This window comes from Octopus bimaculoides, chromosome 14, assembly GCF_046866305.1.
Source record: "Octopus bimaculoides isolate indiv1 chromosome 14, ASM4686630v1, whole genome shotgun sequence".
Taxonomy (NCBI): Eukaryota; Metazoa; Mollusca; class Cephalopoda; order Octopoda; family Octopodidae; genus Octopus; species Octopus bimaculoides.
Window position 1 is genome coordinate 17,297,525 of NC_142941.1, and position 14,221 is coordinate 17,311,745.

At 35.8% G+C, this 14,221-nt stretch overlaps 1 protein-coding gene across 1 annotated transcript in view; it reads left to right on the forward strand.

Annotated features, from left to right (window-relative positions):
• LOC106883373 (uncharacterized) overlaps nucleotides 1–14,221 on the forward strand; it is an 84,671-nt gene that overhangs the window by 58,624 nt on the left and 11,826 nt on the right. Inside the window, exons 3-5 of the mRNA XM_052972701.2 lie at nucleotides 4,230–4,527; nucleotides 7,974–8,021; nucleotides 11,301–11,363. Of these exons, the coding sequence (XP_052828661.2) occupies nucleotides 4,230–4,527; nucleotides 7,974–8,021; nucleotides 11,301–11,363 (409 nt within the window). The remainder of the gene's footprint in view (nucleotides 1–4,229; nucleotides 4,528–7,973; nucleotides 8,022–11,300; nucleotides 11,364–14,221) is intronic.

Below are 14,221 nucleotides of genomic sequence, written 5' to 3' on the forward strand. Positions count from 1 at the left end.
ATCATACTTAGTTTTGGAAGCAAACTTGTGAGAATTAACTTCAGTGAAACGAAAGCTTTTTACTGTGCAAATGAGCACATGAAGCCTGTTTTGTTTAATTATGAGAATTCTCAATTCTGCTTTATTGAACACTTTAAAAGAATTCTTGACAGTGTGTTTATATTTTAAGTAAAATATCCAATTAATTAAATAGATGTTACATTTTTTTTTCTTTTCTTTTGATTGTTGAAGATCTTTGCAGATAATTTTCACAAAAGAAATTAGCCCTAGGTGTCATGGAGTGTTTATTGTCTGAATTAAAATGAAAAATAATGCATCAGAATATTACACATGGATTAATTTCATCATGATATTTAATTGCTATCAAAACTTAATTGGATTTTAAAAAATCAAAAAAAAATCAACTTTTGTTTCACTAGTTTGAAAAGTTCTGCTACTGAATTAAGTACTGGCCTTGTGGTGATTTTATACATCAATGTACATGCATGCATGCAAGCAAAAAATCTTCATAGGACTGATGTGTAGTTGTTTTTGCTCTAATAATACTCAACCAATGAAATAAACTTGCCCCTGGACAGGAAGGTAGTCTGTTGTACGTTTTCCTTGGGGGTTTTACTGCGTACTCTCTCTACTTTACAATCAAAGCATCTAGGATTGCTTGTAGTGGAATGTATATGCCTTAATATCTCTCTGTAGTGTCAGCATCTTCTCTCTACTACCAAACAGGTAAAACTTTTTTACATATTTCATGAGCAATAGCATAATTGGTTATAAGTTTTTGATTTGGTCAATCCCCGTTTTCATTGCACTTGGGCAGAACTCTCTTGCCAATGTCTACATCTTTCAGCAAAAGATACACGTGTATGTATAAATACATATATGATGGACTTCTACACAGTTTCCATTTACCAAATTGCTTCTGTAAGGCATTGCATAGCCCATGCTAAGGTAGAAGCCACTTGTAGGTAGTGCTGTAAAGTGAGATTGATCTAAGAACCATGTTGTTACAAAATGAATTTCTTAGTCACACACCAATACTCATTTGTATCAAGCAAATATCTAGTTATACAATTATCAGATTATTAAGTAAAAGGAAAGCTTCTAGTTTTGCAAATGAGACGATAGACTAAGAAATATAATTACTTCATATATGAGCGTGGCCGTTGCCAGTACCGCCTGACTGGCTCCTGTAGGATTTTCGAGCGAGATCGTTGCCAGTGCCCCTGGACTGGCTTGTGCGGGTGGCACATAAAAGACACCATTTCGAGCGTGGCCGTTTTCGTGCGGGTGACACGTAAAAGCACCCACTACACTCTCTGAGTGGTTGGCGTTAGGAAGGACATCCAGCTGTAGAAACTCTGCCAAATCAGACTGGAGCCTGGTGTTGCCATCCGGTTTCACCAGTCCTCAGTCAAATCGTCCAACCCATGCTAGCATGGAAAGCGGACGTTAAACGATGATGATGATGCATGTGTATGTATGTCCGTCTGTCCTGCTTTAGTTTGTTGTACCATCTCCCCTCCCTATATATAACCATTGTAATGCTCACTGATGTATTACTAGATACTATTTACACATTTACTTAAACTCTGATATCCATTCTGACTCGTATTCCTTCACCCCTACTGCCATGCAGATTTTATCTTTCACTTGCACTAACCCTCCCCTCTCACATGTCCTCTTTCACATGCCTGTCCACTCTCTCTAGCAGGCATGCACACACTGCTCTGGTGTATCTACCTCTACTTGCCTCTCTTGTAATCTCCCTTCTTGAGTGTGCATGCATTCAGTTCTTCATTTTCTCATGCACTCCACCTTTCTCTGTATGTATATGCTCTATCATTATCCTGTGTACAGCCACTCATTCATTTTTTTTCTTGCGTTCTTGCTTATCCTCAACTATGTACAACTTGATATAATGAGAAATAATGATCTTAAAACTTCAAATTTTCATTGGTTTACTTGCTATTTGAGCAAATCTCTTTTAGTCAAAACTATTTCATTATTTCTTAACTCAGTTACTGGTGGGCTTGCAGAATGATTAGTGAGTTCAACAAAATGCGTAGCAGCATTTCTTCTGAAACTTTACATTCTGAGTTCAAATTCTGCCAAGGTCTCCTTTGCCTTTCATCCATTCAGGGTTAGTAAAATAAGGACCAGTTGAGCACTGGGGTCAATGTAATCAACTAACCCCTTCTCCATAAAATTGCTGGCCTTGTGCTAAAATTTTAAATAATTTCTTAATTCAGTATTGTTCTCTTGGGACAGTTGATTTCACATTGTTGATATTCTTGCTATTTTCTCCTCCACATATTTTCCTGTGCTAGTCATTCATTTAAATACCCTTAGACTTAAATTCTTCAGCAATTCCAATCAGTTAGGTTTAGTCAACGCAGACTAAACCATCTGTCTTTTGTATTGCCTGATAAGTCATAGTCACTCGCTAATTACTCAAGATTTCAATTATTATTATTGTTATTAAAGGTGGGGAGCTGGCAGAATCGTTAGCATGCCGGGCAAAATACTTAGCGGTATTTTGTTTGTCTTCATGTTCTGAGTTCAAATTCCACCAAGGTCGACTTTGCCTTTTAGGGTCAATGAAATAAGTACCAGTTATGCACTGGGGTCGATGTAATCAACTTACCCCTCTCCCCAAATTTTAGGCCTTGGGCCTTTAGCAGAAAGGATTATTATTAAGGTGGTGAGCTGGCAGAATCATTAGCATGCTGGGCAAAATGCATAGTAGCATTTTGTCTGTCCTGCTGTCCTGAGTTCAAAATTTGCCAAAGTCAATTTTTGCCTTTCATCCTTTTGGGGTCAAAAAATGAAGTACCAGTTGAGCACTGGTGTTGATGTCATCGACTTAACTTTGCCCCTGAAATTGTTGGCCTTGTCTCAAAATTTGAAATCAGTATTATTAAGGCAATGAGCTTGCAGAATTATTAGCACATTGGACAAAATACTTAGCAGCGTTTCCTCAATTTTTATGTTCTGAGTTCAAATTCCACTGAGGTTCACCTTGCCTTTCATCCTTTTGGGATTAATAAAAGTAAGTTCCAGTTGAGCACTTATATAATTCTAAAATACTTCCGTTGTTCTTTTAGTTGAACCCCAACCAAGCAGGATTATTTTCCCTTTTCTAAGATGATAGGGTGTTATTTTTAGGAAAATTTAGTTGATATTTTACACAAGGACAATGACCACATAGATGCTACTTTATTCTCAAACAAATTGCTTTTGCTTTTACTGGAAGCAGTTTTATGGAGCCCCTAGATTGGTTTTTGAAAGCAGACACTACCATCTTCTATTGGTATTGGAATTGCTTAACCTTCTAGCATTTAGACTGGTCATATCCGACTCAAATATTCTTGTTTTATATGCAAACCAGTAATTCTGGCTTCTCACATTAAACACAATAAACAATCACGTCATCAAAATCTCAGAGCTACAAGATAATGCATGATTAATTTAAAACAATGAATGAATAAGTATTACACTCAACAAAAATATGAATGCTAAAGGGTTAAGGGGACGTGAGCCCAAACATTCTTAAGTGGACATTTGTGCTAATGTTGCCACTTTGAAATTTCGTGTGTCGTTATTATTTTTGGTAGTGTCATGTGCTTCCCAACCTGGAACTTGTGCAATACATTAGTGGCACACTAAAGATAAAGTATTGAGCAGGCATGGACAATATTTTTTGAGAAGTAGGCTACATGAGACCTGGCTCATCATCAGATGGGCTACATTGCTAAAAAATTTCAAGGTAATTTTTCGTTAGGCATGCCATTCAGGATGTCTCATGGACCTGTTTTCCCATGACTGGTCTAGAGAGTAAGCCAAAGCAATAGTGAATTGAAAAAAATTGAGCCTCTCTGATTTTGATAAAATATTGCGGTTTGGTAGTTTCATTTTAGTAGATGTAGCATACAGGTGTTGTGTATAGGATTGTACTGCCTCCTGCTTCAGATGTTTGATACTTACTCCAAGGCCGCAACATATTTTAGTCTTTACATATTCTTGAGTGAGCTGTTGGAGTTGTTTTTTTATAGGAACAACTCTTATTTCAAAAAATGTGAAGAGATTAGAACGTTGCTGTGACAGGATGTACAGGAGTAGGGATGTGGTGGGACTGGTAACATCACTAATGTTGGTGTGATAGGTAAGGTTTTGAGAACGTAATTGTTGATGGTATTTTCAGTTAGAATATCCTTTTATTTATTTTTCAGGAAAAAAGAAATAGATAAAATACTCATGGATTTGATAAGTGAAGATGAAGAGGAACAAGAAGCAGATAAACAAGAAGATGATGATGATGACAGTCAACAGGAAGATGATGATGACGATGATGATGATGGTGGAGGAGATGAAGATGAGGAGGATGAAGAAGATGGTGAGTTGTCTTCAGATGACGCTGACAACGACAGTCGGCTGTCTCCAAAAGGCAAGTCTACGAGCAATGGTCTCAGTGACCAGTCCGACGATGAAGAAGATAAACCTTCAGATAATTCAGAACCAGAATCTAGGGTATCTCTTCTTTTCCTTTCTTCTATGTTTATGTATCAGTGCATGAATTCATCTGTCTATGTATGTGTTATTGTTTTTAAATTATCCTTGATCAGATATTCCAGCCCATGACCATCCTGTCTTTTTAGATGAGGGGGTGCTGAAAAGTTCCTGGCTTTCAGTAAAAGAAAATACGGGAGGACCAGTTAATTATGATTTTATTCAACATATTCCCTTCTCAGATTCACACATTGTGGATCTTCAGTTTTTCTAAGCCCTGTAAAAGAACTCAGAAGGTTGGGCTTCCAACCAGGCCTTTGGCAATACCCTTAAAGCCAGGGACTTTTTGGACCCTCTCAAATATCTCTGACTACATTATCCAGTATACCTCTTCTGTATTTAAAATAGTAGAGCATGATTTCAGTAAAATTTGGTGCTACTTCCAGCAGGTTGAGTGGCTGTGTAGAGGCTCCTTTGTTGGCCTCTATATGTGTGATCTAATAATTGGTTTCCAGTTCAAGCTACTAATCTGTTTTAATTTCTGTACAACTTTCCTCTTCATTTTTGCTTCTCTGTGTGCTCCTTAAGTTTTCTCCACTAAAATCACCTCCCATTATAGCTAGGTGTAATTTGTTCCCAGTGAAATGCAGCAAAGTTGTTGGCCAGTCTATATTTAACCAATAAGACTTTCCCAAGATGTAAGTTGCTTAAGAGAGAGAGAGCAGCATCTCTGGAAAAGGATACTTTGAATTAAATGTGTACTGAGTGATGCATATTACATATCCTTGAATTGGTGCAGCCATGAGGTTTGCACTCTTTTCCTTTTTAAAGTAAAAGTAAATTCTTTGTGCAAGTAGTTTAATATACACAGCACAAGCTTGTAAATGCTGAATCCAAAACTGTTTGCTGCACTATCTTTACTCTGTCCTAAGCTGAATCTGTTGAAGTTGTTCTGAGAAACTATCATTTTATTCTTTTACTGGTTTCTCTCATTGGATGGTGGCTTTACTGGGGCATTGCTTTCTAGGGTATAGTCAAGAAAATTGACTCCAATATTTATTTTGTCCACTGAAAGGTAGACTTGAGCAGTATTTGAATTTGGAATATAGAGGGAGGGACAGAATTCTGGTTTAACACACCCTACATAACCCCTCGTAACCTTTTTGGAATTTTCAGAAAATTATTGCAAATTTGTGTTCTACACATGGGAATTCATATGATTATGAGAAAAAAAGATTTTTGGGGGTGTGTGTGATTTAAGGGCGAATTAGCTGTTATTTTTAACACAGCTCATCACTGCCTGATAATTTCCTCATTTCATTGTCATTCTGACATATATTGATATTTTTCAATATTTTCTCCTGATAAACATTTCTCATTGAATGATGATGCACCCAAGGGTGGTCCATCGCTGGGTTTTAATCAAAAAATTTGCACTGTCCATATTTTAAACTCTTAATTTAAAAAATAAATTCAAAATGAGTACAACTTTTAGGATCTATTGAGGGGTTTAAAAATTAACCCCCCCCCCCATAATCGTATGAATTCCTGTGTGTAAAACACAGATTTTTAAAAATTTTCTGAGAATCCCAAACAAATAAAAAAGTTATAAGAGGTTACATGGGGTGCTTAAACCAGAATTCCACTGAGGGATGTAACCAAATACCCCCAGGTATTTCAATTCTGCCATCTACCAGGTATATATTTAAATATATATTCTAGTTCATATACACACCATTAAGATCACATATAGGAGGAGGCATGATAGTTTCCCCACTAGGTTAGCAATTGAGGATACACTTTTCATCCAGGAATGTCATAAGTCATAAAATAATGACATTTGTCTACACAAGAGGTAGACAGCAGAATTAAAACCATTGAGAAAAATCACACATCATGGAACATGTTGGCCAGTTGGAGTAGTTTGTGAAAGCCCCGATGATAAATAGGGCTTGGTGAAATAATAGTCATTGTTAGGAAGCTGGACAATTTGTTTCAGCGGACTTGTGGGTGAGAAGTCAGGAACTATATAGCAGTGAGCAGTAACTATTACATACAGTCGGGGAGAAGTGGGTGAGAGAAACCACCAACACATCCATCACCTATTAAGAGGGGTGGGTGGAAGTCATTTGTTTATTTGCTTTATGTCCGTTTTTCCATACAACATCCAATGCCCTTCCTGTCGCCAACACTTACCTATTATTCCATGTGTCTTCCAATGTGTGAAATGGAAGACAGTTTGTTGACAGAAGAAGCAACAATGCCACAAGCACCACTCACAGCTCACAGTTTTTGTTGAACACAAATGTAAAAGTTGTGCTTCTCTCGCTCTCTGTTTTCCTCTACCAAATTGACTCACAAAGCTTTAGTTGCCTTAGGACTATAGTAGAAGACACCTAACATGCTGCACAGTGGTACTGAACCCCAAACCACATGATTGGGAAGCAAACTTATTCTGGTTAATGATAAATTAAAAATACCATTAACATACTAGCACTTCCTGGCACTTGTGCCGGATGGCATGTGTAAAAACATTCGAGCGAGATAGTTGCCAGTGCCACCGAACTGGCTCCTGTGCAGGTGGCATGTAAAATGCATCATTTTGAGCATTGCCGTTGCCAGTACTGCCTGACTGGCCTTCGTGCCGGTGGCACATAAAAGTACCCACTACACTCTCTGAGTGGTTGGCGTTAGGAAGGGCATCCAGCTGTAGAAACTCTGCCAAATCAGATTGGAGCCTGGTGTAGCCATCTGGTTTCACCAGTCGTCAGTCAAATCGTCCAACCCATGCTAGCATGGAAAGCGGACGTTAAACGATGATGATGATACTAGCTGCTCTATAAATTTAAACTTAGTGCCTAGTTGAGAGAAATCAGCTGTGTGACAGACTGAATTTAGACGTTACTTTTGTTTCTGTTATCTGTTGGAACTGTTTTGCCTGTTTCTCTCAATTTCCTTAGGTAAGCATGTTACAGCTCCTATTTCCCATGGCTCATAAATATGACATGACATTTTGGTCAGGTCTTAACCCTTTAACATTCAGATTACTGTCAAATGTGATGCTTATTTATTCACTTCATTTTGAATTAATCATGCATTATCTTGCAGCTTCAAGATTTCAATGGTGTGTTTGTATATTTTTAGAATGATATTGTAGAATAGGTGTGAGAGTCAGGATCTGGTCAGTTTTATCATAAAACATGTAGAATATTTGGGCTGGATATGGCCAAATTAAACCCTAAAGGGTTAATGAGTAAAATATATACCAGGTTCTAATTCTCATTTGGAACTAATTAATTAAATAATATCCTTGTTAATTTAAATAATTTATTTTCCCTGTTATTTAAATCTTCATAAAAGGTTGAATACCTTAACATTCCTTTTATTTATCTACTACATCTAGACTTTACATTTAAGGAATTCATGATGTTTTGTTCTTTTTTTAATTCTTTTTAAAAAAATTCTAGTCAATGAGTCCTCCACGAAAAAAGTCGCGAGTTAAACAATCATCAAAGGTTAGTAGAAGCATTTTTCTTTACTATTTTTTTTATTATAACATGGCTGTGAGACTAAAGTACTGCTCTACTAATCAAACAGCTGTGACCACATGAGATTCAGACTTAAGTACAGCTATTATTGTGCCCCTTCTTGAGTCTGTTTCATTGACATTGGATTCTACTTTGCAGTTATGTGATTGTATACTGTTGTTGACAAAAAAATTTGTGTAGAAACAAGTTTCAAACAAATAACTTATGGAACACTATTGTAAAGTTGTAAAAAAACATATGCTAGTCTCTTGAAGCTCAAAAATACTCAATAGTTCTTTGCTGTTGGTTACTATTTATAATTATTCTAAATAACTAGTCAAAGAATTTAAAAAGATTTAAGTATGTAATGTAGAAAAATATTAAGATCTTGCTGTTGATGAAATGTTTTGTGCTCCTTGAAAATTTATGACGAAAGCATGTTTACCAAATTGATCTACATCAGGGGTTCTCAACCAGGGTCCATATGAACCCTAGGGTCCATATAAGATTTTTGGAGGTCTATGCAAGCAAAACAGTAAATTGGGTACCCCCAGTTGTATATTAACCCTTTCGTTACTATATTTCTGACCAAAATACACCCCTCATGAGTTTCAATTAAATTCTAAAATAATCATGAATTTAGACTAGTCTCATTAAACACCTGTAACTTTTTTATTTATCAACATATTAATGTGATATTTGGAACATAATTAAAGAAAGGGTTCTTAATCAATTCTTGTCTCTGGGGTACTGCTAGTGTCTCTCACATGTAAATATTGGTTCAGCTTCACGAATCGTACTCGTTCATAATACTGGAAATATAGTCATCGCCAAAAGGTTCCTGATCGCTCCAGTAATTTGTTATTCTGGGTAACTGTCTAATACCCATAATAATATTTATGGCAAAAAATGCTCGTATTTCATCTACAGTTGCAGGAAACCACAAGCTACTTTCATAATCGCTGCTTTCAGAATCGCTGCTTTCAAGTTTCGGATACAGAAATATCCAATTCATTATCGTTCACCACGTGCTTTTGTAGCTCATTCATTCTTTTCTTCGATATCTCCATATCTTCTATTGAAAAACCTTCAAATTCGGAATCACTGCTTGATAGCATGAAACTCCTCTCCATCTTCAAAGTTGAAAAAAATTAACGCCGCAAAAAAACGTGGGAAAAAATCTTCTAAAATTCACTGAGTTCAAATATCACGCCAAACAATGTCGGAGACAATAACTCAACTGTTTGCAAAGTGAAATCAGGTGTTTTAACGAATGTACTAACGAGATTTGGGCTCAAATATACATTTAAATAACAATGGGTACGCTTGGCCGGCTACGGCCAGGTTAGTCTTATGAACCAAAATATTTTTCGGCCGGGTTAGTAACGAAAGGGTTAAGGGTCTATGGAAACATTTTGCTTTTGATGTATTTATTGCAAGAAACAGCTAGGTTTCTTTCTCTAATGTTTTACATAGTTCACCCTGCATGAGTAAACATGTGGAAAGCAAAATAGGGATTTTGAAAGAAATATCTAGAAACATTGAATGGCTTTGGAGGTCCACCATAATAAAATAAGAATCAAAGGGGTCCTCAGGTAAAAAAAATGGTTGAGAACCACTTGAGTTTAGCCCTTTAACATTCAGATTATTTTGTCAAATGCAATGCTTATTTATTCACATTTTTTTTTTAATTAACCATGCATTATCTTGTAACTTTGAGATTTTGATGGTGTGATTGCTTGTTTCAAGAATAACATTGCCAAGGAGGTGTGAAGGTGTGAGACGCTGGATCTAGCCAGTTTGAACATAAAATAGATAGAATAATTGAGCTGGATATGGCTGGTTTAAATGCTAAAAGGTTAAATGCATGACCATTTGGGTCAGTATTTCAATACCTTAGCTAGCTTGTCTTGATCTCTATGTGCACAGACATTAGGGAAGAGAGTAAGAACATATAAAATATAAGTAGGATTTAAGACCCAAATCCTATTTGAGTAGAATTAAATGTTCAAGGGTTTTCTTTATTAGTTACTGACCACTCATACATTTTTGATCTTTTAGCTAGTTGTTAGTAGTTTTAAGTTTTACTTGGTTCTCATAAAATACATATCAATGTCATATTTACGTAGATTTTCATTATACTATCCAGCTGAGCTACTAAATCATTTTGCCTCCACAACCATAAGTGTCTCACTTTTTCCCATGCACTATACCTACCTCTTCCCCACCACTTTTGCAACTACTCAACCCCATGTCATCTCTCCCCCACCTGTCATCATTAGGATTCTGCTGCTCTTCACCCCCTCTTTTTCTGCACTGTCAATAATTTTCTAATCCTACCTCCTCTCTTGCATCATTAATCATCCCCACTCCTTATCTATTCACCAACCTTACCCAATCTCTTCAGTTGTCACCTACTCTTCCCTACCTTACCCGTTTCTCATCTCTCATTCTCCCTTACAATCTATCCACCTGCATTCCTGGTTCTTCTGTACCCACTTACTGCCACCCAGATACATCATTGCCACTATTTTTATCTCTTTCCAGCTCCTCCCTAATAACTCCCAGCCTCTCTTCAAAAATACGAGTAGCTATTGTAACTCCTCTACAGCAAGAAATCTTTTCTGCTCTGGTCCCATCTCATACCTTAATTCCTCAACTAGCAAAGCTATCTCTCTTGGAGTTCATAGCCTTACAAGCTGCCTGGTGATGTCACTATAGTGCTGGTACCACATAAAAGTACCCAGTACATGCTGTAGAGTGGTTGGCACTAGGAAGGGCAGCCAGCTATAGAAAGCAGACATTGGAGTACAATGTAGTCTTTAGATCAAGTGGATTCTGAATAACAGTCCAACCTGTGCCAGTATGGAACATGGACATTGATGATGATTATGATGAAATAGAATTCATCTGCAGTGAACTTTAAAAAAGTACTAGTTTGTATTACACACTGTAGTCATTGAGATCTATCTTCCTCTGAATTGCAGATTGTGTGTGTGTGTGTGTGTGTGTGTGTGTGTGTGTGTGTGTGTGTGTGTGTGTGTGTGTGTGTGTGTGTGTGATTATTATCTGGTTATCTAGAATAAAAAGAAATAATTCAAGTATTTGCTTTGTTTCTATAGAATAATTTTCCTCTGAATGAGCTGGCTTCTATCGTTGTTTTTCCAATATTTGCACAAGAGAAATGTTTTGCTCTCTTTATTGATTGTCTAATTCTCTTTTTCTCCTTTATTGTTTCTAAGATTAAATATTTTGTTTGGTTTACAGAGTAAGAAACCAGTGAAAAAGACAAAAAAAGATAATCATGGTGCTAAAAAAAAGGAATCTGAAGTAAGTTGAATGAAATTCTTGTAACATTATTCTTCTAAATAATTGTTAGTCCCTTTGTGGTGCTTTGGAGACTTGTTTCCTGTTTACTCCAACAGCCTCGAGATTAATTTTACATTAAACTTTCTGAATATCTGTCAACTCTTATTTCAGTGTCTGAATGGAATGAGTTTTGAGTGCAGTTTCTTTCTTTAGATTACTCAAAATTTGATATTAATTTTATACCACTTTTATCTCTCTGAGTCTGAGAAATTCCTGTTAATAATATTGGCTAGTTTCATGGAATATCTTATATCATTTATCTTTTACTTGTTTTAAGTAATTTGACTGTGGCCATGCTGGGGCATTGCCTTGAAGAGTTTTAGTCAAACAAATCGAACCCAGGACTTTTTGTTTTAAAGGCTAGTTCTCATTCTATTTTGCCAAACCACTAAATGCTGTGAGGGCACGCACAAATGCATAGACACACACGCACTAGATATATACACATCTGTAGATGATGGGCTTCTTTCAGTTTCTGCCTACCAAATCTACTCACAAGGGCTTTGGTCAGCCCAAGCTGCCACATAGTGGTACTGAACCCAGGAGCATGTGGTTTCGGAAAATATTTAGCAATATAAATTGTAGTCTGATCTAGTTATGCTTGGATCTAGATATTGGAAGAATTATAAAAACAAAAGTTTGCTTTTGAGTTAGTTCTATTTCCACTGTTTAATGAGTAAAGATACAAATTCAATTTTATTTAAAGCTGTAAGGATTTAGATTGGTCGTCATTTAATAGTGTTTTGCTTAACCCTTTGGCATTCAGATTAGTCTGTCAGATATAATACATATTTATTCAGTGATTTGAATTCATCATGCATTGCATTAAAGCTTTGAGATTTCAATGGTGTGATTGTTTATGTATTTAATCACATTGTTGGATATGTATGAGAGGTCAGACCTGGCCAGTTTAAACATTAAATAGGTAGAAAATTTTGGGCCTAAGGGTTAATCCTGTTTCCAACCATTCTCCTGTAATCTTTGAATTTGATATCTGTTCACTTTTTAAATTTAAAGAATTTACTTTTAGAGTTAAATAAAAGCTTACTGTACTTTGGCGATGTTTTGAGATCTAAGCATTTATATTTTTATTTTGTTTCTGTCTTTTTTCTTGTGTGTGTGTGTAAAAACATGATTTTTATTTTAGAAATAAATGTAGATTTCCTTTTTTACATAGTTAGTATTTTAGAAATAATTAAGAATGAAGAATGATTATACACTCTCTCACTCTCAACTTATCATTTTGTGTCTGTTTTCTACATTGGCATGGCTTTGAATAAATATAAAATTCAAATGTTTGCAATTATTATTAGTAAGATTATTACAGCTGAAAGGTCTTTTTTTAATATCAGTCACCACAGCCATCAAGTAGAAGTGCTAACTAGATCAGATGAGTTTATAGTGAAATGCAAATAGCAGAGTTTGAGCTTATATTTTTTGCTGTTGTATTATTATTATTATTATTGAGTGAGAGAGCAGTGCATGCCATCAAAATGACACTGGGGTAAAATATACGAAGCCCAATATACCCATCATGACAACTCGTCTGATAAGGGTACATCAGGCACATGCATCACAACCATATGTGTGTGACATGGTCTCATATCAAGATGCACAGCACATGACCTTGCAGGTGGGGCCCAATTAAAATTTTCTTCAGATTGAGTAACCCATCCCACTCAAAAGGTCCTTGAATAAGGGCTGTTTAAGGATGTTGAACAAAACACCCATGTTTCCAAAGGTGAATTATTTAAACCCCAAAGAATTCCTCTCAACACATGACTATGATGCTCCCCCACTACTTCTGCTCGTGATCAGAGATGCACATATTGTCAGCCACCAAGGGACATACTCAAATGGTTAAGGTCAAACAACTGACAAGCAAATCTGTGGTATTGAGCAGAATATTTGCTGTAGTCCATTTTTTTATACCAAGACAAAACAATGTACATGATAACACTTCCAATCAATTAAGATCAAAAGCCATGAGAGCCACTGCCTGGTACTGCATCAGGGCATTTATTATTATTATTATTATTATTATTGTTATTGTTATTGTTATTATTATTGTTATTGTTATTGTTATTATTATTATTATTATTATTAGTAGTAGTAGTAGTAGATCATTTTAATTAACTGCTGTTCAGCAGGAAAAAAATGGGTTGTTGTTTAGCCAGAAGTCAGTCTCAACTGAGTAAAGCTATTTCATGTATGGTCATCCATTTTTTTTTTTCAAGCAGTATTTCTAGGACCATGCCCCCCCCCCCTTTTTTTTAAAAAAATATATAGTAGGAGTTTGAGAGATTTAGGTGTTATTTCTTGCAGATTGAGTTTCTGTCATTGATTCATACTTTCTCCAGTCAAGTATTAAGCTATATGAACTGTTTAAGTCTTGATATGATAGTTAATTCACAATAAATTCAATCCATTGAATTGTCTTGGAATTCATTTGTTTCTATTATTCGCTCTTAGGTAATGTATGTGCATCACAAGTTATCATTTTCCTTCACTCCCACTATAAATCTGTAGTTTCAACCAGTGTAAGAAATCATAAAATTATGGCATGTGATTATGTCTTGATAATTTTTCTTGTCTTTTTTTTTTAATGTTGTTAAATTGCATCTGTGACCTTGTTTTCATTGTTGTAGTTCTCAACATCTGATACCGCTTTAAAAATTTATAAATTCACATCACTTCTTTGTTTGAGCTTCAATGCTTTATACTTACATCAGAAATGCTTATTAAGCCACCTCTAAGTCAGTAAGAATTCTTTAGTGCAAGTGTCATTAAAAAAAATCCCACCTGGTGTACTATGTCAA